The sequence below is a fragment of the Anguilla anguilla genome, chromosome 15 (assembly GCF_013347855.1).
Source record: "Anguilla anguilla isolate fAngAng1 chromosome 15, fAngAng1.pri, whole genome shotgun sequence".
NCBI classification, from domain to species: domain Eukaryota; kingdom Metazoa; phylum Chordata; class Actinopteri; order Anguilliformes; family Anguillidae; genus Anguilla; species Anguilla anguilla.
The window spans coordinates 33,873,110-33,897,620 of record NC_049215.1 but is presented as its reverse complement, the minus strand read 5'-3'; the positions used below and the strand labels follow the sequence as shown (position 1 = coordinate 33,897,620).

Sequence of the window (24,511 nt, the reverse complement as noted above, 5' to 3'; positions counted from 1 at the left end):
CACATACAGTACATGCACGAGCTTGAAATTACACTCGTATGCGTACATGTTCAAGCACACACACAACCTGGGGGCAACCTTTTAATTTATTTTAGATATGTTTGCAGAGGTATACTGTAGTGCTAAGGAGAATATCACTTTTAAAAACATGCTGTCGTTTATCCTTGCTGGAGTACAACTGCTGTATTATATAGTGTGCATTTTATTTTGCAGATACAAAGATAAATAATTAAAAAATAAATTTTCTCTGAAACTTCTTCTGTCAATAACTGAGAGCACAATTGCTCATGGTGCATTTTCTTTTCTCTTGCTGGTAACAGCGCAGAAGAAGTGCACAGCAGTCTGGGAAAATGAGTCAATGGGGAAATGAAATGAAGAAATCACTCTCCGTCCCGTGTGAAATGAAACAAAAAACTGCCTGCCACCATTTGTGAATTAAAGGGCTCAATACACCCAGAACAACCTTACGGACATGCCATGGAAAGTCCAGCTACCAAGCCTTAAATGGAATGTAGCTGGAACCAGCTGGATGCCAACTGGAATTTGGTGATGGTCTATTGTCCTTACAAAGCTGGCTCACCAGCTGGACCATGGTCTTGCTGTGCTATTTCTATTTCAAGCTTCTTGTTGCCAGATCGATCATCTCCAAACCAGCTTCAGACCAGCTGGACCAGCTTAAAAACCATGCTGGAAGCCAGGCTGGAATTTTCAGCAGAGGGTGGGATATGAAACCCCACACTGAACGCAGCTAACGAGGCTATGGCTTTGTGAAACAGAATGCAGATTAATCTGTCCATGCTTTTTTTTTTTTTATAGCCGTTTCCCAACTCACTATCCCAAAATGACATCATTTGAGAGAAACACGCATAATTTGTGGAGCAATATCAGCGGTGCCTCAAAATGGTTTCTTTTGAGTTTATTTGTCATGTATGGATTGTGGAGAAAAAATGGACTGATTTGTTGTTTCGGTTTCGATGTTTGGGCGACGCTAGCTTTTGAGTGTTAACGGTCGCGTGTGGTGAGTGGGTTCTCCCGTGGTCACACACAGAAATGTTTGCTGTGGTGGCACAGCGGTCGAAGCATTGGTGTCGATTGCAGTGGCACACCCCGAGGATCTGGGGTTTCGAGCCCGGGTCCTGCCAGATCTGAGTAGGAAGCGGCTAATTGGACGGCTGCTTTGGGGGGGTAGGGGGGGGGTGGGAGGGACTCTGCGGGGAGAATCCTCACCTCGTTAGGCATCGGGATCACGGTGCCCTGGAGGAGACATGGCTACCCCCCTTCCTACCGCTGACGGCCGAGGTTAGGTAGCGACGAATTCTCCGTAGTACACAGAGGAAATTGAGTGGCACTCAGGTATAACTGGCCCCCAAAGTGGGAGAAAAAGGCTGGGGGGGGGGGGGGGGGGAAATATCAGAAACAAAAATGAAAATGTAAATGGTTGCACAGTGCTTTCCTGTGGAGGTTCACTTGCAGTATCGGAGAGGAAGGGGTCTCATTCAGAGCGCAGTATCAGAGAGGAAGGGGTCTCATTCAGAGCGCAGTATCAGAGAGGAAGGGGTCTCATTCAGAGAGGAAGGGGTCTCATTCAGAGCGCAGTATCAGAGGGGAAGGGGTCTCATTCAGAGAGGAAGGGGTCTCATTCAGAGAGGAAGGGCTCTCATTCAGAGAGGAAGGGGTCTCATTCAGAGCGCAGTATCAGAGGGGAAGGGGTCTCATTCAGAGAGGAAGGGGTCTCATTCAGAGCGCAGTATCAGAGAGGAAGGGGTCTCATTCAGAGAGGAAGGGGTCTCATTCAGAGAGGAAGGGCTCTCATTCAGAGAGGAAGGGGTCTCATTCAGAGAGGAAGGGGTCTCATTCAGAGAGGAAGGGGTCTCATTCAGAGGGGAAGGGGTCTCATTCAGAGCGCAGTATCAGAGGGGAAGGGGTCTCATTCAGAGAGGAAGGGGTCTCATTCAGAGAGGAAGGGCTCTCATTCAGAGAGGAAGGGGTCTCATTCAGAGCGCAGTATCAGAGGGGAAGGGGTCTCATTCAGAGAGGAAGGGGTCTCATTCAGAGCGCAGTATCAGAGAGGAAGGGGTCTCATTCAGAGAGGAAGGGGTCTCATTCAGAGAGGAAGGGGTCTCATTCAGAGAGGAAGGGCTCTCATTCAGAGAGGAAGGGGTCTCATTCAGAGCGCAGTATCAGAGAGGAAGGGGTCTCATTCAGAGAGGAAGGGGTCTCATTCAGAGAGGAAGGGCTCTCATTCAGAGAGGAAGGGGTCTCATTCAGAGCGCAGTATCAGAGAGGAAGGGGTCTCATTCAGAGCGCAGAATCAGAGAGGAAGGGGTCTCATTCAGAGTGCAGTATCAGAGAGGATGGGGTCTCATTCAGAGCGCAGAATCAGAGAGGAAGGGGTCTCATTCAGAGCGCAGTACAGCGGTACAGTGGTCTGCGGTGTCAGGGAAGCGTGGAGATGCTCGGCGTATTCTCCCGCTGACGCAAGGGCGATAAAAGAAAAGGCTCGCTTTCGACGAGCCGCGCGTCTAGGTTTACGTTCCCGGTACGAATGAATTTTCATACCGCAGGTGAAAAACAGATTGATTGTTCCAAAGGGGGCCTGCCTGGTGCCTGCTTGTCTGTGCCACCGCGCTGTAGCGTGTTTACCCGGCTGTATCCGATGGCATCATCATTCCCAGCTGGGAGAAAAGCCGCTATAAACGTAGCCGCTTAACCGCAAGCGCACGGGGGAGAAATGAGTTCAGGTGAAAAAAGGCCGATAAGAATTTTCGGGAGGTGTTATGTGACAACAGCGGATTTCGTCTTACACTGGTTGTTTGTTCCCTTTTTTTCCCTTTTTTTATAACCAGCGATGGAGCCATGTTGTTTTATCGTTTTGGTTCCTTTTTCTTTGCGGCGTGGGAAGGTTATTCATGATCTTGGGGGAGCGGTTGCAAGATACCGCACTCGTGAATTTTTATTATTTTTTTTTTACGACTGCCAGAGCTTTGCGAAGGAAGAACCGTTGACGCTGAAGACGTCTCGGTTTTCTGAAGGAACAAGCGCAGGCGCGCCGCACGCTGTTACTTAAAAATATTCGGCTTTCCTTCCCGCGTGTGAACGCCAGCGTCCTCGGCTCCCGCCGTTCGCGTGCGGACCCGAACCGCGGGCCTGTTCGTATCCCGCGGGCCTGTTCGTATCCCGCGGGCCTGGTCGTATCCCGCGGGCCTGGTCGTATCCCGCGGGCCTGGTCGAATCCCGCGGGCCTGTTCATATCCCGCGGGCCTGTTCGTATCCCGCGGGCCCGTTCGTATCCCGCGGGCCTGGTCCTGGAGAGCCGCAGGGTCTGATGGATTTCGTTTTTACTCAGCTGAAATAAAGTAGTCGATTACACAGTTAATTTTTTTTGTTTCTGGTCTTAAGTGGCTGTTGTATTTAAGGTGAAAACAAAAACCCGCACGTTCTGCAGCTCCCCAGGACCAGGGTCGGCCACACCCCTGCTGTCTGACAGACGCGAGCATTCTCATTCACCTTAGGTCAGCGGTAACCGACCCTGTTCCTGGAGATCTGCCATCCTGTAGGATTTCATTCTAACCATAACAAAGCACACCTCACTCAGCAGCTAGAGCAGGGCTGCCCAACCCTGTTCCTGGAGATCTACTGTCCCGTAGGTTTTCACCCCAACAAGGCACACCTCATTCAACATCTAGAGATTTAATTGAGCTGCTAATTAGTGGAGTCGTGTGTGCCAAATTAAGGTTTAAATGAGGACCTACAGGATGGTAGATCTCCAGGAGCAGGGTTTGTTACCACTACCTTCGGTAATGTGTGCTTACTGGGTTCCGTTTGAATGGAATGGTATATTATGGTGTATTATTAAAACCTGTGCCCTGCTGTACGTACGTAAACATGCACGGAGGCCTGGCTGCAGGAGTGTTTGGGTCGTGTGCAAATATTGTAGCTGCACTGGCATGTAATGTTCTGTTCACTATGTATATTTAACGCTTGTAATGGGAGAGAGACTGAAATCTGAACAGAGGTATAACAGAGACATGAAGGTAGAGCTCTGTAATGATTTTATCTGTTCCATATAGGAAAATAAATGGTTTGCATGTTACTAATAAACTTGTAAAGTGTTTGTGATTCAGTTAAATTCACATGCCGGAGACTGAACACTACTGCGTTAGTTTAGCTTATGATTTATAATATCCAGCACCTTTTGTCATAAATTTCTCAGCTCCGGTTGGGTTCCTTGAGTTTCTAAGTATGTTACATAATACGTGTTATGAAATAACTTTAGTTGTGATCTGAAACCAGTTGGGGGTTCGCCATGCAATTTTGTGATCTTTACTCAGTATCAAAGGTACATGAATAGCAGTTTAGAGCAAGTATGTTCTCAGAACGGTCTAGGCATTTTTGTCATGTGGAGCATGAAGGTTCATTGAATGGCTCTATCGCAAAGCCTTATGACATGTTCCTCTGTTCTTTAGCCAGACGTATGACACATTTAATTTGGTCTCAAAGCAATGTGGTGAATTCATACAGTACGCCGTTTGTACAAGATGTCTGCACGTCGGTGAAAAGCCTTTGATTTTTTTTCTTCTTCTCACAGACGCACCTGTTTTTCATAGAGGTTTATGTGGAGATTTATAGGCACAGGAACACAAGCGGTTTGCCAGATGCGGTCCCAGGAAGTGTTGCCATGTACACTTAGGCATGGTAGCTGCTCACGCTGCTTCAGGTGATCCAGATGTAGAGGTTTAATCGTGTGTAAAATTTAGCCTTTGTAAATTGCACTGTGGACCTGGCTGTGTGAGGAAATAATAAACAAATAATAATAAAACCATATACGAAAAAGAATAAGATGCATTGGTAATGCACAAATTTACGGCTGACTGCTATTGGTGTCCAGCAGCAGGCATCTCACGTGTACGGTAAGCGAATGATTTCTGATTATAATAAAGTTTTGCGTGTGCTAACGGGTTTTGCTAACGGCCGTATGAAATCGGGCCCCAGAATTTGAGTAATTTCACTGGGCTTTGGGAGAAAAGTGTTTCCTGTCTGTCCGGAGGAGGCTGTGGGAACCTAGCCTTAGCTCTGATCTGATAGGGGTGCAATCCCTGCCTCCCCCACCCCCCGCCCCCCCCGCCCCCAAACATTCATTCCTGAATAATGCCCGTGTAGATCCAGCCGATCGGACCTGTCACTCACATTCGAATCAGCTCCGTGATGTCACACACTGATGCTTGCTTGCTTGAGTTAACTAAAAAAAAAAAAATCTCCAGTGCAGAGCTTCTACCCTCCTGTAGGTCTGCCCTGATTCAGCCTGCAGTTTATTTTCACTTGCCTGAAGCACACACTGATGAATGGTCATATCTGGGGCCGTTATTACGGTATATTTTCACTGAGTTGGCAGCTAATGAGTTTTTGAAAAGTTTCTGTGGGAAACATGTCCGGCAGCGGTGATTACGTGGGGCTGTTCTATGAGAAGTCCTAAAAAAAAAAAAAATTAAAAAAAATAAAAAACAGAGAAAAAAAAATTGAAATGGTTTTGTTTCTTCCTTGCTGAATAACCTGGTGTAAGTAGCCACACAAAGAGAGGCATTCTCCGGTGTTTGGGAGGATGTGATGCTGTGCGTTTCGGTCATCGGAGGGCGTGGGGGGGGGGGGGTCATTGCAGGCTGCGCAGTCTGGAGTCCTGACGGGGCCTTGAGGACGAGACCCCCGGCCGTTTTGGGATGGAGGCAGGGGCGGCTGAGGCGGAAGCGGAGGTCTGAGACAGCTCCGCTCCTCTGGCTCTGTTCTGGTCATTACATTACATTACATTTATTTGGCAGACGCTTTTATCCAAAGCAACATACAAAAAGTGCATTTCATGCACTTGTCATGGACAACTACTAAACACAGGTTCAGTAAGGTACAGTACTTATTTTGTACAGCTGTTTCTAGCCAAGAAATAGCTGATAGAAGAACACAGTTTAGAATAGAAGAACACAGTTTAGTTCACACAGTGAACACTATTCAGACCTAACCTCTGCAAAGTCAACTAGGCAGAAGAATAAGCTACAGTAAGCTGCACTACCTGACTGTGCAGGCGAGGCTCCTGTTGATCGGGCATTAAACTGTGTACTGGAAGCTTTTTTCCATTGCTGTTGTCATATGTAAGAAAAAAAAAAAGTATTATTGTGTATTTTAAACATAATAATCCGAAACTAAAGGGTTGTGTTGGACTGTGATGGGATGATGTTTGTCTGTGTTTGTGCGTGTGCGTTTTTAGGTGTGTGTCTGTGCGTGCGCCTGTGTTTGAGCATGTGTGCATTTGTGCGTGTGTGTGTGTGTGTGTGTGTGTGTGTGTGTGTGTGTGTGTGCGCGTGCGTGTGTGTCACTGCATTTTTAGAGGTCTCGGTGTCATCCCTGTGTAGTTCTTGTTATATTAGAACTGATCACAGGTGACGGATTACATTTTTAAGATTTATTTAAAAGAGGCCCATCTAGGGAAGGGTACTGGAACTTAGCAGAAGCTGCAGAGGCTGTGTGATGCATTACACTGGATAATTGTTTCTGTATAGACTGTCTGTCCCTGTCAAATAAACATAAAATTTAAAACATTTTATAAATATTATTATACCTTTGTCATGTGGCTTTATTGGAAGCGGAGAGGGGAGGGGAGGGTGTGGTGTGTGGAAGAATCTTGGACAGGCCCGTGTACAAGCTGCGAAAAAAAAAAAAAAGCTTGTGAAAACCGGAGAGATCCTGGTCTTGGCTCACTGGTCCAGAACATTCTTATCAGTGTCTTCGGTTACAGTGGAAATGAAGCGGTCAACGACGGGGCCCGGTCTGCCAGGCATTTGGGCTCGGAACCCGTCCAAACCCCCCCCACCCCCCACCCCTTCCCCCAGTTAGCCAGGCATTTGGGCTCGGAACCCATCCAAACCCCCCCCCCCCCCACGGCACTGCTCGCATCCTGGCATTTTTATTCCCGTGAGATAATCGCAGCACCAGCGTTAATTAAACATGGAGGCGCGGTGGCCGAGCCGTTCGGGTACCCCCCAGGACCCCCCCCCCACCCCCAGCCCCCCCACCTCCCCCCACCCGCACACTCATAATGGCATGTGCCAGCAGTGCGTCATCGGCGTGAAGAAACGGCACGTTTGTCTGGTTGTGTTGACATCCCGCTGGCATGTTCCGTTTTCAAAGGCGAGGGGCCCTCTGTGACGGTGGTCACTGCGTTCCTTACCCACGTCTCGCATTCGAAGCGCGTGTTCTTATGACCCTGGGCGTGTTAAACCGAGGCAGCCGATTGGCCGAGAGGATGACTCGCCCTTGGTGTTGATTTCTACAGCCAGCGGTGTGCGCGCTTAAAGTTTACTGGCTGGCACAACAGGGGGATTACCCCGCACATTCTCCCGCTGCGGAGAGCTTGGCTGAAGTGGAGAGGGGCGGGGGAATGGGATTTGGGCGGGGCGGGGCAGGAGGGTAACAGGAGCAGATTCTCCCCCTCTATCACGGTGTGGTGTGAGGGGTTATAACTGTACACAGGTGACGGAGACCAAGCGGAGATGCCCCCCCCACCCACCCATCCATCCCCCCGACTCCACACACTGATGAGTGTTTCGGGGCCAACACTAAGTGCACCTTACGTTACATTACAGGCATTTAGCTGATGCTCTTACCCAGAGTGACTTACACAACTTTTTAGCATTTTTACATACTATCCATTTACATGGCTGGATATACACTGAAGCACTTCAGGTTAAGTACCTTGCTGTAAGGGTACAACAGCAGTGTCCAACCTGGGAGTCAAACCTGCAAGCCCAAGGCCGTTGCACTGCTGTATGCCGCTGCCCTACCCTGCAGGATTGTGCACGCCTCCTGTAGTGCCAGCGGAAGCGGCATGGCTCCTCACAGCAGCTCGTGCTCTGAAACAGGAAATTGAGAGCCAGCGAGAGAGCAGCTGCTGAAAGATAACGGTCCGGGATGGATGTCACGCGCGGTCGCCTGTCCTCCTGGGGAGGGGAGGGGGGGGGGGAGGGGAGGGGGGGGGGTGTGTGTGTCTAAACCCAGCAGTGACTGTGCGTTTCGGCTGAGCAACGGTAGTGAAATGGCAGTTTAATTTATGTTGTAAACAGTACAATAAAAACAGCGGGTGTGGTCCTCCGTGTCCTTAGGCTGGGAGGCTAAACTCGTAGCGGCGAACTATGAGAAGGTTTGGCACTCGTGAGAAACGTACACTTTGATTGGCTCTGTTGAAAGCTGCTGTTTCTGCTGGCACAGAAACCGGGCCCTTTTTTTTTTTTTTTTTTTTTTTTAACCCCGCAGAACAATTAATGCCTCCAAACAGGAAGGAAACTGGAGAGAGACTTCCCTAGCCTACCCTACCGTCTCTCAAGAAGTTTCCTTCCTCCAGAGACGCCGCGATTACGCGATTAAATCACCCGAGCGATTGCAGGAGATCGGCGGGGCCGATTTTTTTTCGCAGATGGGAAGTGACGGGGGGTTGTGGGAGCGAGGAGCTCGGCTCGAAGGCGGGCGCGTACCCCTGGGGAAGCTGTCGCGCCGCGGCCGACGCGAGGGTTCGGTAGCGCGAGCCCGATAGCGAGCCCGATAGCGAGCCCGAGAGCGGCCGCTGGAGCTGGGCTCGTACGACGGGGTCCGGCCGTAGCGTAGCGTCAAAGCGAGCGCAATCCTGTCAGCGCTGATGTAAGAGGCTGAAGCTCTGAGGTCAGGGATTTCAGATGGGGGGGGGGGGGGGGTGGGGTTTATCCCCGTACTTTTAAACCGCGGAGCCTGACTGGCGATGTGCCGGCGTTTCCAGCCGACGGGTTGGGAGCTTTACACTGCAGGAAGGAAGGCGGGTTTTAAACCCATCATTCCCCCAACACCTTTTTTTCTTTTCTTTTCTTTTTTTCATCCCCTCTTTGCTCAATTAATGGTCTCGCTGTTGATTTGCTGAATTGCCTTTTCTCATGTTTCTCTCACAGTGTTCTTACGTTACAGATCTTTGCATCGTTGCTGCACATCCAGTTTCATACAGTGTATTAAATATGTGTATGTACTGTCTATATGTACATATACATTGGGTCAGGACACAAAATAGGTCGCGGGAGTGTATGAGGTGGGTCCCAGAATGAGTGTGTAGTCCACTAGGCTGTTTTTTGATGGGTCCCTGAGAGGTACTAAATTTATATTTTGGGTCCCAATACTAGAGACTTTCTGATTTGGGTCCCTATATTAAGAAGTATAAGAACCAGTAGAAAGTGCGGGATAGATCTGTGGGGTCCGATCCTGACCGGATGAATTTAAGTGCTTTATGCTCACTCCCAGGTCTGTGAGGCACGTGTGAGATGTGTGAACGCAACGCAATTTGGTTCTTTTAGGTCCCTCTCTCTCACTCTCTCTCTCACTCTCTCTCTCTCTCTCTCTCTCTCTCTCTCTCTGACTCTCTCTGACTCTCTCTCTCTCTCTCGGCCTGGGAATTCCGTTCTCAGAAACCTGCTGTAACTGTGTAAAGAAGCGCTCTTCTAAAAGCTTGGGCTGATTGGCTAACCCGCATGTGCCTTCTTAATCAGCAGGGCGTGCTCCCTCTCTGCTCTAAATTCCTCCGCCTGAACCGAGCCCTGCTGCAGATATATTATCATCAGAGCAGTGATTGATTTGAAAGTGTGTGCTTGTAAAAGCCACCAGCGCTTTGTTTACTGTGCAGTCCTCGCGGCCCTCAGCCGTCCTCCACTGTGAACGCAAGGCTTCGCATTTTTCCTCTGCTTTCGCAATCGGTGCTTCCAAATTATGGGCGGCTTTCTGTCATTTTGAGTACCCGCATGTATTTTCACACACTTCCTCTAAAGTACCAGGAGTATCCAGATACTGGAATTCTCTTAGGCGAACTGCATAAATATAATGAAATTAGAATAAACAAGAAATTCTCAAATAACAAAAAGATGTATAAGGCCATAATCGAGGTCTTAATCTCGGGGAGGAGGTCGATATTTTCCGACAGGAGGAAGCAGTTTGTTACTGGCAGCCCAACACAGAATAATGCAGCATCAGATTTTTTAAAATGACATTTTGCTCATTTTGCAACAGAAAGATGCTTCCTGATGCCCGTGACTATTTCTGTGAATCTTGACACACTGAGCATAGGATGTGAATGAGTCACAGAAACACATGGCAGTTGGTGAGGCTGTTGGAGAGGCAGTTGGTGAGGCAGTTGGAAAGACAGTTGGTGAGGCTGTTGGAGAGGCAGTTAGTGAGGCAGTTGGAGAGGCAGTTGGTGAGGCTGTTGGAGAGGCAGTTGGACAGGCAGTTGGTGAGGCAGTTGGTGAGGCAGTTGGAGAGGCAGTTGGAGAGGCAGTTGGTGAGGCAGTTGGTGAGGCTGTTGGTGAAGCAGTTGGTGAGGCAGTTGGTGAGGCAGTTAGTGAGGCAGTTGGAGAGGCAGTAGCACACCTGACCGCCAGACGCACCAGAGTTTGGTGGAAGCCTTTGCGATCGCTCGATTCTTGCCTTCTCCATAAGTACATTTCCCCCCCCCCCCTCCTTTTTTTCCCCTTCAGTGCTGTTGACCCACATGCACTGCAGTGAAGTTATTATGACTTTGTGGTTATGATATAAAAAAGTTCCTGTGGCAGGCACTCTGTACACTGAGGTTTTGTCCCAGCCCGTTATAAACGGCTCACGTCATGTTGTAAAAATAAAAAAAGCTGGATTAAGTTGTGTGTCCTCTCTTCGGATCACGCAGGCCATGTTGACCATAAGCCCCCCCCTCTAAGTCTGCTTCAGTTGGCGCGATCGACAGAGCGCGACGTGTAGAAAGGCGTATTTGTCTTGTGGTAGCGACAGGCGTCGAGCGTGGACGGCTCTGAAAATGGCCTGCAGATGTTAATTTTGGGAGCGTTCCAGCTACGCATGGGTAATCTATTAACTGTCCCAGTAAATGCCGGGGGGGGGGGGGGGGGGGGGTGGGGTGGGGGTAGACCTGGGCCCTCTCAGAATTCGGTAACATGTGCTCCTCCCCTGAAGTGGGGGGGGGGGGGGCACTGGCGTGGGGGGGGGGGGGTGTAGAAGGTGCTCCCCCTCTGAATGTCTGAGTGGTTCCCTCCACAGGGTTGGGAGAGCAGACGTGTTCTTGCTGTAGATCCTCCGCAGGGTTGGGTTGGGTTCCCGTGTCATGCAGGCTTGGAGATATCATGCGATTCTGTACATGTTAAGGATCTGTGCTTGAGCTGAGATCAGGCATGCAGGCGTTGGTTGAAGAAAACCAAAAAGCATTTGACTGATTTGAAACCAAACCGATTGCTCTCGGTAACCTGCACCTACATGGCACACGTACATCAGAAGGCGATTGGCTCAGATCGTCTCTGAAAGGAGCCCTCTTCAGTGCGGTCATGTTTCGCATGCTGTTTTCCATCAGAAGGAAAGAAAGACTGACTGACCTCACGGCCGTCTCGTGTGTTCTGAGAGACGAAGTGCAGACTGTGGACGGAAGGGGCGAGATCGTGATCATGGACTGCAGGAGTGTGAGATTGCACTTCCGAATGGGGGATGGGGGGGGGCTGTAATTTGTGAGTCTGATCACAGGCAGGTTATGCAGTATGTGAAATACTGGACGATGATTAGTGGAGTTGTTATTTTATGTGTTGTATGTTTATATGATCTAATTTCAATGAGTTGTGCGTATAATATGCGCGCGTTGATGTTTGAGACGATTAATAAAACATATAATAAAGCAGAAAACAGACCTATTCAGTCCCTGGCTGGGATGTACTGTAATCAGCATCTGTTCTTAATTTTTACCAAAAAAAAAAAAAAAGTTTTGGCTGGGTGTGATCGCTGGAACAAGCTCACATAGATGGGTTTGTAAAGAAAATGTGTAATGCTTGTGTTTGCATGCAAAATTAACACGGTTAAGGACAAATGGTGATTGAATGCAGGTCATTATGTCACATCCTATTGAATGTGTCAAAGGGAGGCATTCTTTGTGATGCTCATTCTGGCTCTTTAATCCGCACTGTGGAGAACATCTGTGGAGTTTGAATTGTTAAATATTAGCCTCTTCACTTCACTGCCGATGGAGGAATGGGCAGAAGTCTTCGTTGCGGGGTTATTTTTAATTGAGGTGGCACTGGGGTTGACCCTGGGTTTGACGGTCTGAACAGGAAATTTGAAATTTGAGGTTTCCAGGGCTGGTCTCTTAGGCCGGCCTGAGAACCGTACCGGGTTGCCTGCGTTTCGCTTTCCGAAAGACGAGAAGCTTGCGAAACGAGGCTGCCATGGATGACTCTGGCTGTGCACGTACATTGTCTGATTTTTAATGAGACTAAACCTGGCAACCCTAGTGTCACATGGTGTTTGGCACTTGGACATAATAAGGTAACAGAAAAGCAGGAAGCATGAAGATATGTCTGTGTTTGTAGTCACCTGTACACAGTAAAATGTCCAGTGTTAATTCAACTCTAACAGACCCTGGAATGTGGGAACAAATGCTATCTGTTAAAGAGTTTAATTAACACTGTTGGAGTTGAATTGACACTGGACATTGTATACTGTGTATTTGCAGACACTGTGTATGTGTGAAAATAAGCGAGCAGATGTGTTGAACGCGTGAAGCAGAGGGGGGCATCTGCGATGAGAAGACCAGGGGATTGAGCCTATCCACACCAGGCAGGAGTACGGCACCCCTGGACCACCGAGGTCCTTAAAAACCGCCCCTGCCATTCGACGGGAAACCCCGGTCATGCAGCACGGGAAGGAGAGAGCGTAGGCGTGTGTGATATCGCCATAGCGATAAACAGTCCCTCTCATTGGCCAATGAGGGAGCTGGTAGCAATGACCTCATGGAAGATAATGTTCGACACACATAGGTTCAATGGGAGCCCTGGCGTGAATCACACACACACACACACACACACACACACACGCAGAGTTCACTGTGAAGTCTCTCCCGTGTCTCTCCGCTGAAGCTCTCTTCTCTCTGATTGGATGATGAAAGAAATCATCTTAGTCATAATAGGGACACGAGGAAGTCCAGTTTGCGTCCTGGTGTCACTGCAGAGATTTAGTGCATTTAGCCCACCCTACTGTTGGTCTTGTTGCCATGACAATTCTGAAAATGGGAAACAGCTTCAGTTGCTTCACATCCCTCTGGACAAACATGCATGCAGGACCGGCCTTGTAGTGTGACTGCTTTGAGAAAAACACACTTAAGCAGACTAATAATTAATCGATTGATTAATTAGTATAAAATGCCCAAGACAATATATTGATGTTTCATATGTATGTTTAAAACATTTTTAGGTTTACAGAACCAGTGGATATAATTATGTATATAATTATTATTGTAATCATACATTGAGCACCATTTGAATACATTGTTTGCATTGATTTGTACTCAAACAGTTCACTGGATGAAGTGCACATTCTGAGCTGTTATTTGAGTTTTTGTACATTGTGGCATCACCATGTAGAAATTACTGCACTTTTTTACACAGTTATGTTTTTGTCCCTCCCAAACATTATGGCACTCACTGTGTATATATACATGCATATAATAAGTTTTCATATACTGTATTATATATCATTTTCTGCTGTGGTATATGCTCCCTTCAATGCTCTGTACCTTTAAAGGGGGCGAGACACACGCAGGGCATGCGTCTGCAGGGATGGGTCCCAGGCAGCAGCCACACTTTTTTTTGTTGTCCTGAATGTGTTCATCCTGAGTAATCCGGAGAGAGAATGGAGAATATTCTAGGGAGGATTCTCGAAATTTTGTATCAGTTTAAAGCAGATACTGACTACATGTTCGAAGCATTAAGATATTTTTCACCCATAAACCATATCTTACGGTACGTTCATCTAAGATTGATCCATATCTGATGTATCTGTAATGTTGTGCATCTGTAATTCATGGAATATCATGTAGTTGATGGAGTATCGTATTCAGTACAATATTATAACTGCACCGCCCTCCCCGCCCCCCCCACCTCAAGCTCCCTTGCCACAATGGACAGATGAGGTATGAATCGCTAATCTTTAAAATAACTGAGAAGGCCCTAGACGTGTAAATGCTGTTGTTCTGCTTTCATGTTTATTATGTGTCAGTGGGCTGCTTGTCTGCAGAGGAAGAGAAAGTGTGTGTGAATAGAGCTTGAGTGAGCACACAGAGGACTGAGGACATCAAGGAGGGTTTTTTTTGTTCAGTGAAGAGGAAAGAGAGTTCATCACCATGACAGCTAGAAGCACCTCACCAAACACATTACACCTTTCAGTCATTACCTCTGCGCACACACACACACACACACGCACGCACATATACACAAACACGCATGCGCGCGCACACACGCATCAACATATGCGCACAAAAACGAACACACACACACACACACACGTCAACATATGCATGCACAGACACACATGCATGCACATGCACCAATATATGCACACACGCACGCACATACGAACACACACACACACACACTTTCCTATACTCTCATAGTCACACACAGGCATGAATGAATCTAGGAAGTGCACCAGATTCATCTTAGAAAATAGATTAAAATTCCATGCTGTGAGTGAAACTTATATTACAGAAGCTGTCAGAAGATAATCTTAACTAAAGTAAACAGGAGCATGTTTTTCAGTGAAGCGTACTGAAATTTTAGTATCCAGTCTTCCTTGCATGGACTGTAACTAAGAAGTATGGGGTTTATGGTTTTTTTTTGATTGGGAAAATGAAGTGTTATGGTAAGTGTCTCATTATGAATGAGTTTGTGTGTTACCTATTTTATTGTTTGCGTGTGTATGTGTTTTCTGAATCTGGTCATGGTAGTGCATTTCTGAAGATGAAATATTTATGGCATGCAGTGTAAAATGACAAGTGCAGCGTTGGTTATTTCAGTATTTCTATTTTGAACGTGCGTTACCTGGATACACAGTACTGTGCAATAGTCAGAGACCACCCTTTTTAAAATGTACTTTCCAGTGAAAACGGCCAATTATGTTGGCAAGTTATTTATTTTTCAGTGTCAGAAAAGTAATGCAGCAAACATATCTTTAACACAAAATGACGCACAAAAAAACCTCCACAATTTTGCACAATATCAAATCTTTCAGTGTTTAGTGTGCCCACCCTTTGCCTTTTATTACAGCTTCCATTCTGTTTGCGAGGCTTGCTTTCAGTTCTTTTTACAGTGATCTGCAGGGATATTTTTCCATGCTTCTTGTAAACACCTCCAAAGTTCTTAGAAGTCGGTTCCACTTTCTGCTTCTCTCGAGCCAAGCAGTCCCAAACACGTTCAGCGATGTTGAGGTCTGGATTCGCTGGGGTGGCCAGTCTACTTTTCTGAGATCACCGGCAGCTTCTTAGCAGTGTGCTTGGGGTCATTATCATGCTGTAGAATTAATATACCCCCCCCCCCAATCAAACATTGTGCAGAGGGTATTTGTTTGTATTTATCAGTATTCATGATGGCTTCAATCAAAACCAAATCAAACTCTGGATGTTGTTGCAGTATATAAGCCCAAACTTGCGCTGATCCTCCACCGTACTTGGCTGATGGTTGTAGAAAATGTTTCCCGTGGTTCCCAGAGTCTTTCCTTGCTTCAGCGACGTACATACTGCCTTCTCTTACTTCCGGAAATCTCAAATTTAGACCCATCATCGGCCCATAAAACCTTGCTCCACAGCTTGGGGTGTCCAGTTTCGGTGTGTTAGTGCAAATTGTCTTCTCCATTTGTTAATTTCCTTTTCTTTTCATTTGTGGCTTTTTGACAGCTGCACAGCCTTTCAGACCTGTAGCATTGAGTTGTCTTCTCTCAGTTAAAGGATTTGACAGAAACACATGTGGATTTTTTTCAAATCTGAGGCATGAGTAGCCCTTGATTTTTATTTTTTTCTATTTCTCAAAGGTAAAATCTTAAAGTACTGATCGTTTCAGTGGTGTACCAGTTGGTAAATGGTAAATGGACTGCATTTATATAGCGCTTTTATCCAAAGCGCTTTACAATTGATGCCTCTCATTTGCCAGAGCAGTTAGGGGTTAGGTGTCTTGCTCAGAGACACTTTGACACGCCCAGGGCAGGGTTTGAACTGGCAACCCTCCGACTGCCAGACAATCGGTCTTACCTCCTGAGCTATGTCGCCCCCGGTTCTTGCATGGTTGCTAGGAGTCCCTAGCAACTCAGCATCTTAAAAAAAAAAGCAATAACCTTTTTCGAACATTCCTGTTCTTTTACTTATTTTCCTTTGACTTTCAAATTCCTCACGCAGTTGAATTGCCTCATATCTGATCTCATCAGAGATCTCTCCTTTCACAATTTTAGATTCACACGAGAGAGTAAATCTGCAAGGCTGCTAAGGTGTGTTCGGGTAGTTTGTTTGCTTGAATGTTACTTTTGGGGGCAAGGGGTTCTAACGTCAGTGTCACTGACTCTTTCGGTCACACCTTTTGTTGGAGGAACACAGCCGTATGGGAAGGAGGGACGACTTAAAGTGCTAGTAGAGTAGAGCGCACAAATGAAAGACTGGACTAATGTTGATAGAGCTGATATTATATGTAGTGACGTAGAGGCTTTTCTGTCATTTTCTGTTAAATATGTGTTTCCTGCATTATCGTCTGACGCTGGGGGCGTGGAGGGTGGGGGGGGGGGGGGTCATTTGCTGATTTTGAGTGGCTGATCTTACTGGAGATGGAAAAAAAAATGAAAGGGGGGTCTCTGAATTTCGCGCAGTACTGTATGAGACTGTACTGCACTGCACATTTTGCACGACAGTGATAAGCTTAATCTGAAGTATGCAGGGAATTTGCTTTATCGTGTTCTAATGCATTGTGTGATTAAAATACGGTATTTTTCTTTGAAACCGAGATTGAGCTGTACGGTCTGGCGCTTCTGAACTCGACGGTCCGTTTCAGCAGAGTGGGGGTTCCTTTCCCCCCGGGGGGGGGGGGCGTCGCTCGAACCCGAGCCTTGCTCTCGCGGGACGTCTTGGTTTGTTTAAGGGATTCTCTCTCATTCATCTCGGAGACCGTCAAAAAAACCTGGTGTTGCACAGCTCTGAGCCGGGACATCCCCTCCAGCGCTCCCGGGCCCAATTCCTAATAAGGAGACTTTCAGAAATACCTGTCCAGCTCTGCGGATCTGAGGTTTCTTAAAGCCGGGCCCTCCCCCTTCCTCTCCCTTCAGTTGTCTCTGCCTCTTTGTGTTGTGACGTCTTTCACGGGTTTTTTCTGTAGGCGTTATGAGTTTGTTATGGAAAGGGTTTGGGGATTATTATAAAGCAGGATTCCGTGTCTGACATTCCGTAGATGGATGCCGGATCGCGCACGGCTCTTTGGCAAACACCGCCATAGTAGGTGTCGCTGTTTTTGTGTGTGTGTGTGTGTGTGTGTGTGTGTGTGTTTCTTACACTGATTGAGTATGAATGTAGTAACTGTGATTACTGGTAGACGTCTGAGGTCAACTGTTGTAAGCAGAGAGAGCTGACTCAAATAATATTTTAGGTGTGTGTGTGCATGCGTGCGTGTGAATTTGCAAGCGTGTGAGTGTGTGCACGCGCGCGCGCGTGTGTCTGGAGAATGTGCGACTATGGATCAGGTCATAGCGTGGATCTCTTCTCTCCTCCCTCCTCTGTCTTAAAGGCCCTTGGCAACACTGCCTGTTTTTTTGATGGTTCTCCAAATTCCTTTTTATGAAAAAAATAAAAAATAAAAAAAGCCCCCATCTATCAGTAGGAGAGTAGTCTGTCCCCACTTCAACTCCGGCCTTAATTTATACACTCGCAGAAATTAAACAGAACAGAAAAGGCCATAAATTATTAGATTAAAATAAATAAAAAAAGCATTGTGAAACAAAACCGGGCAAGGCTTCCAGCATGTCCCCAGTACTCCCCCTTATTAGGCCTTACACTGGTGCGATAAAAATCCCAAAATAAGTCACTTTTGTTTTAGTGTTTTTATATGAGAACAGCGTCAAATACTGTATGAAATACAATGCACGATATTCTGAAAGTTCATTGCGAAATTGTGCTTGTTGAGAGACCAAGACTATTGCACTATTCAGGTATTTAAGTGAATTATAAATAATGAATCACTCTTGTTTCTGTGTTAGAAACCCAATAGTTGAGTGCTGTGGGCAAACTGGGCAGATACTACACTCACGTAAGACTCTGTTTTTAAACATGGGGGGAGGGGTTCTGGACGTCTCGCCGAGCTGTGGGATGGTCGTATTTTCTCTCTGATCTCATTCTGGGGGGGGGGGGGGCGGGGGGCAGGTCCGGACATGGGGGCTTTCCTGTGGAGTCTGTCCCTTGGCTGGGGTCACACTGTATTTTATTTTTGGGTCAGAATATTAGAATGTGTGTATTGCATTAAAAGCAGCATGTGCGTTTGAGCCCAGAGGAGATCCTGTTAAAACATTACTGAAATTTCACATTGTGGTCTGACCACAGATCTGACTCTTTTATATGTGCGGTTCTGTTCCTATTGAGCCGTTAGTTGAGTTTATTAATGATCCTAATTAAAGTGTCAATTTTTAATTTTTTCCGTATAAAAAAGACGAAGCCATATTTGATACCTTTTCAAAATGGTGTTTTTGTAGCAATATCGATTCAGCGTGTTTGTGTTTGTAAATTGCTCATCCATGTGCTGTTTTCCACTGGTGTTGTCGGGTGTGGAAATCCTGCCAAGTATTCAAGTGTGATGACGCACGCACAGGAACTCGCATGTCAAACGCGAAAGTGCAAGCCTCTAAAATCCAAAAGCATCATTAAAATTAGATTTGCTGCGTTGGTCAATATCACTGTGTCAGACGACATTGTTGGTTGTCTCTAGGCAGTCTTCTTTCTCCAGAATATGCCACCGCTGGATTATCTTCTAAGAAAAAAAAGCACTCGATTTGCTCCTAGTAATAGCTTTATTTCAAATTGAACTCTGGTATTTGGACTGTGAAAACGTGAAACCACAGATGTCGTCGAATCCGCCAAAACTGAAATTGATTTCATTTTTTTTTTTTTGACGTTACTTGGTACGTGTGTGTCATGATTAAGGTGTTTTTGGAGGCCTGTTGGGACAGATATAAAATGCATAAATGAAGGGTCTGCTTTTCTGATGCTGACTGCTGCCATCTGAGCAGACTCCGGCAGGTTGGAACTGCACTCGAATGCAGGTTGACTCGGGGCCAAATTCACTTCTCCAGCTTTGCGGTTTATGCTTTCAACGTCAAATATTTTTTCTTCTTTTTAAAAATTTTTTATTACACAACTGCTTTAACCCAGTTGCATAGGCCAGAGTGGTTTTATTAGCATTCATTACATTTTCGTTACGGTGATATTTTCAATCAACCTGGTCACACTATATACTGTTTGGAAGTGTTAAAACTTATGGTTCTATCTCCTTAAGCTAGTTTGCGATGGTTCCTTATTTTGTTACGTGACAAAACAACCTTGGGGGGGGTTCTCACTTTCTATGCACAGGCGACTTTATCACTGCAGAAATCCTGCGAACAACATCCCAAAAACAACATGCTAACACGAAGAAACTTTGATAGAACGTCCATTGTTGACTTTGCAGTTCTCCAGAAGAAGGGGTGGCGGGGAGGGTGACAGGCGAGGGGAAAGTGAGATAATTTCAGAACATGTCTTCCTCTAGCATAATACTTATTTTTGGTGGTATTGTCATAAAATTTGAACCAGGATTTGCCCAGTGCTGTGGCTCCATTGTGTTTCTAAGCCTGCTGTGCACGCCCACAAGCATCTGTATCCACTCAACAAAAAAAACAAAAATAATCTTTTAGACGAGGAAAAAAAAACTTATACAGTGTTTGAGCATCTGTTACTCTCTTTCAGAAACATTTACAGTAATTCTAACGCTTGGACAACAAACTCCCACGGGTTACCTTTCAGAAGAGACCAGGATTATGCCTGTAGCCAAAAGGGTTCAAGAATAGTAACCATTTTATTTCTGGTATGTCATTTTCTGGCTCGTGTTTAAAGAAAGGGGGCAGTACAGAAGGGGTTAAGCAGGGTGATGATGTAATTGCTTTCTGATGTCAGCTGTTTCTGTTGCCTTGGAAACCCCGAGATGCCCTAAGGACATTGGACGGTTGAGGGCCTCCTGTATGGCCATATTGACAGGAAACCTCAGGTGTAGCTCAGCTCAGGTTCAGCTCAGGTGCGTGCATGCATAGGCTCCAGCACCCCCCACCTCCATGTCCAGGATAAGCGGGTATAGATAATGGATGGACCCTGCTCAGGATAAGCGGGTATAGATAATGGATGGACCCTGCCGAGGATAAGCAGGTATAGATAATGGATGGACCCTGCCGAGGATAAGCAGGTATAGATAATGGATAGACCCTGCCCAGGATAAGTGGGTATAGATAATGGATGGACGCTGCCCAGGGTAAGTGGGTATAAATAATGGATAGACCCTGTTCAGGATAAGCAGGTATAGATACTGGATGGATGGATGTTTTTTTGCAGACACATGGAAGCCCTGTGTCTTTGTTTTGCTGATCCCAGATCAGTCAGAAGCCCGTGTGTCTTCGCTCAGCTGATCCAGGGTCAGTCAGAAAGCTGTGTGGTGGTCTTTAAGCTGATCCCAGATCAGTCAGAAGCCCGTGTGTCTTCGCTCAGCTGATCCAGGGTCAGTCAGAAAGCTGTGTGGTGGTCTTTAAGCTGATCCCAGATCAGTCAGAAGCCCGTGTGTTGACGGTCGCGTGCCTCTCCTCCCCCCAGGGTGACTTCACCTGGAACAGCATGTCGGGGCGGAGCGTTCGGCTGAAGCCGGTGCCCATCCAGAGCCTGTCGGAGCTGGAGCGGGTTCGACTGCAGGAGGTGGCCTTCATCCGGCTGCAGCAGGACTACGACCTGGGCTGCCAGATCACCATCCCCAAAGGTGCGCTGGGAAATCTGTCAATCACAAGGGTCGCCGCACTGTTTTCTGTTTCTTTATTCCCTGCTCCGCAAAACCTTCTGTGAAAAGTGCTGTGTAAATGAAGTTATCAGTATTATTTCTTCATTTATCAGATTATTATTTTTTTCTCTCCCTTTCAATGTAACTCACTGTACGAGTGTTATATGGCAAAGAGCAATTCATCACAAAAAATATTTGCCACTCTATGCTGCATCAGGCTTTTAAATTAAAGTTTGAAAAATGTCAATCAAATGTGTGACCTGTCAACCAACTGCCCGACCGGTTGATCAAATGTCTAAGCTGTCAGTCAAATTCTGAGCCTGTTGGTCAGCCAATCACTCCACCTGTCTGACTCTTAAAGGCAAAATTGTCCTGTGCCTCTGAATATTGTGCTAACTTTTACCCACAGCTTGAATTATTATTATTATTATTATTACTATTATTATTATTATTATTATTATTATTATTATTATTATGTTCAACACTTTCTTTCTACTTGGAAATACAGCACCACATGTGCAGGGCAGTAGTTTATATAATGCTTTGCCTCCCACGGGCTCGTGTGTATGGTTTTACTTATTTGAGTTTGGGTCTGATTCGAGCGATCCTCGGTGATTTCTGATCGTTTCTGACGCGCTCTTGCGCTGCGGTAAGTAGCCGCAGCTGGTGCTGCTGCCGTTGGGTTTGGGAGCGCCGCCAGGGCTGTGGAAGTGGAGTGGGGGGGGGGGGGAATTAGGCCATGGTTTGGACCGAGCTTCACTGCTTCAGCGGGGGGGGGGGGGTGCTGAATCTGATGGAGATCACAGTTCCAGCACGAGGGGGGAAGACTCTCCTCTACGCATCCCGGCCACATGATCCCATCTGTGTTTACCCTGTTATCCTTTAAAACCCGTGTCTGTTAATCGTGGGCAGTCATCGTCAGTACACCGGGCATGTCTGTGTGTTGGCCTTTGCAGAGTGGATTTTCAGATCAGTAGACACCGAGAGGTGAGAGATTGAGCACAAAAGCACATTAATTCATTTATTAATTAATTCATTCATCCTCATCGAAGGATGTAACATTCAGAAATGCAACAACTTGAGGAAGTGTTGGTGAATTTACTAATAAAGATGTCGTAAACGCTATGAATTGTGGGTATGAATTTAGCAGGTGCTGGGTGGAGAGGTTCGACTGCTGTCCCCTGGCGGTTCAGAGCAGCCATAATTCGGCTGAGACTCGGCTGGGGCCTGCTGCCTGTTTTCTGGGCCTCACGGTGGAGAGCAGAGCGGGTCTGTTTCCTGTCAGCTCGTCCCTGTCACGCTGACACCCCCCACCCCCCCGCCCCCCCGCCCCCCCCGCTGGCCTCTCCAGCTGCGCTGCTGTACAGCCAAGGGGCTTCTGGAGCAGATTCCTGCAGCACAGCACAGCTACACTCTGTGTATAACACAACTAGCACAGCACAGCTACACTCTGTGTATAACACAACTAGCACAGCACAGCTACACTCTGTGTATAACACAACTAGCACAGCATGGCTACGCTCTGTGTAAAACACAACTAGCACAGCACGGCTACACTCTGTGTGTAACACAGCTAGCAAAGTATGGCTACACTCTGTGTAAAACACAACAAGCACAGCACGGCTACACTCTGTGTATAACACAACTAGCACAGCATGGCTACGCTCTGTGTATAACACAACTAGCACAGCATGGCTACGCTCTGTGTATAACACAACTAGCACAGCACAGCTACACTCTGTGTATAACACAACTAGCACAGCACAGCTACACTCTGTGTATAACACAACTAGCACAGCAGGGCTACACTCTGTGTAAAACAAAACTAGCACAGTATGGCTACACTGTGTAAAATAGGATGGTTGGATAGGTTCAAGATTTGCTGGCATAGAGAGGAAAACAAAGGAGGAGTTTTTTTTTGTATTTTTTGTGTAATGCAGGCCATCTGAGAATAGTCAGTTTCCAGTTACTCTGAGAGTCTGCACGGTCACTCCAAAATTATCTGCAGGTGTGAATCTACTCCAGAAGGGCCCGGCTTTCGTATTATGTGTGCCTGTGAGCCATTTAACCCTTTGAAGAATAGGTTTTTTTATTTTTTATTTTCTTTTAAAATTCCACGTCACTGTTTTAGAACTCCATTGCTTTTAGTTACCAGTAGTGATGGTTACATCAGCTTTAGAATGTTCATATAGGAACATTCTAATCACATATTTGTGATTACCTTGTAGGGTTAAAATGTGGCTGTCACAGTAGAATTTGCAGGACAGCTTGGGGACTCTGTGGGGAAATAAAACCATGGGCCATCCCTGAGTGTTTCGATCGGATCAGTCAAGGATCGACTCAACTGTAACCTGCTTAACCCGTTTTATATGCTGTGATAGATCTCTTATAGCATTTTTCTGCTACATTCCATTCTACCGCTACTTTACACCAGGCTGGCCAGTGGAGGATGGGCTCCCCCTCTATAGCTGGGTTCCTCCTGAGATTTCTTCCCATTGGGGAGTTTTTTCTTGCCATTGTTTGAGGGTTTTTCTCCCCACTGGGAGTTTTATTTACCTTGTGTTTTTGGGTTCGGGCCTGGTGTTTGACCTGCTTTCTGTGTTTCTTGCCTTGCTGCTCTGTAAAGCGTCTTTGTGACAGTTCTTCGTAAAAAGCAAATGATACAAATGAAATTGAATTAAATGGAATTGAATAAACCAGCTACAGAGTACTTTCCCCAAGGGTTCATTTCAGATGGACCTTTTCCGGAAAGCTGTCATTTTTTTGTACGTACATCATTATTTGTACTTTGGATGTCATCCCCACCCTTGTTAAATTGGCCAGTGTTAATTCAAGTGTAACAGAAATTTATACGAATCCAGTTTGGCCACAGTGGACTCGTATAAGCTCTGCAAGAGTTGATTTACCACTGAACATTTTACTGTGCGGAACGGAAAAACACTTCCAGAAAACCCTTCCGTTAATACGTTATAACGGGCCGGTCCAAGAACACATACGTGGCCGTACGAAACACACCGTGCCCAAAGAGAGCACGTGTCGTTTGCTTCTGCATTCTAACCCTCTCCGATAATCTGTTTTTCTTTTGCAACAGCGACGGTTCACTGGACTGGAGTCATTGCAAATTGACTTTTGGGATGTTCCCCCCCCCGCCCCCCCCCCCCCCCCCCCCCCCCCCTAGGCTATTTTTGAACTTGTTGATAAAAATCTAAGACGTTACAACTGCCTTTTGGGATATTTACTCGGGAACATGTCAGAGTTAACTGAGACAACACAGAAATCAACGCGCTGACAAGACGACGCCGGGCCGGGGCGGAAGTTCACCGCGCGAAACGGCCCCGTTACGTAACCCGCTAGCGAGGCTTTAGAAGCCGCGAAATAAATTAAAAACGTAAAAAACGAACCCGTCCGCCTTATCGGACAGAGGACACGGTCCCTGACAGAGGAATGTGAGGCTGCGGTGTAAATCTAAAACACACACAGGTTCATCCTGCAGAGCCAGAGCCAGAGGGCAGAGGCAGAGATTTGTGTTTATTAGCAGTTAGCGAGCAAACCTGTGCCATACTGTGGAGAACACAAAATAGCTGGAGTCTGAGAGGAAGCGCTTTCGGGTCGGACGCCTGTGTGAAAATCGC

At 46.7% G+C, this 24,511-nt stretch overlaps 1 protein-coding gene across 4 annotated transcripts in view; it reads left to right on the top strand.

Annotated features, from left to right (window-relative positions):
* LOC118214259 (rho GTPase-activating protein 6-like) overlaps positions 1 to 24,511 on the top strand; it is a 113,951-nt gene that overhangs the window by 65,351 nt on the left and 24,089 nt on the right. For all 4 annotated transcript variants that reach the window (XM_035394076.1, XM_035394075.1, XM_035394077.1 and 1 more), the window contains exon 2: positions 20,702 to 20,861. In XM_035394076.1, coding sequence (XP_035249967.1) covers positions 20,702 to 20,861 — 160 coding nt within the window. The remainder of the gene's footprint in view (positions 1 to 20,701; positions 20,862 to 24,511) is intronic.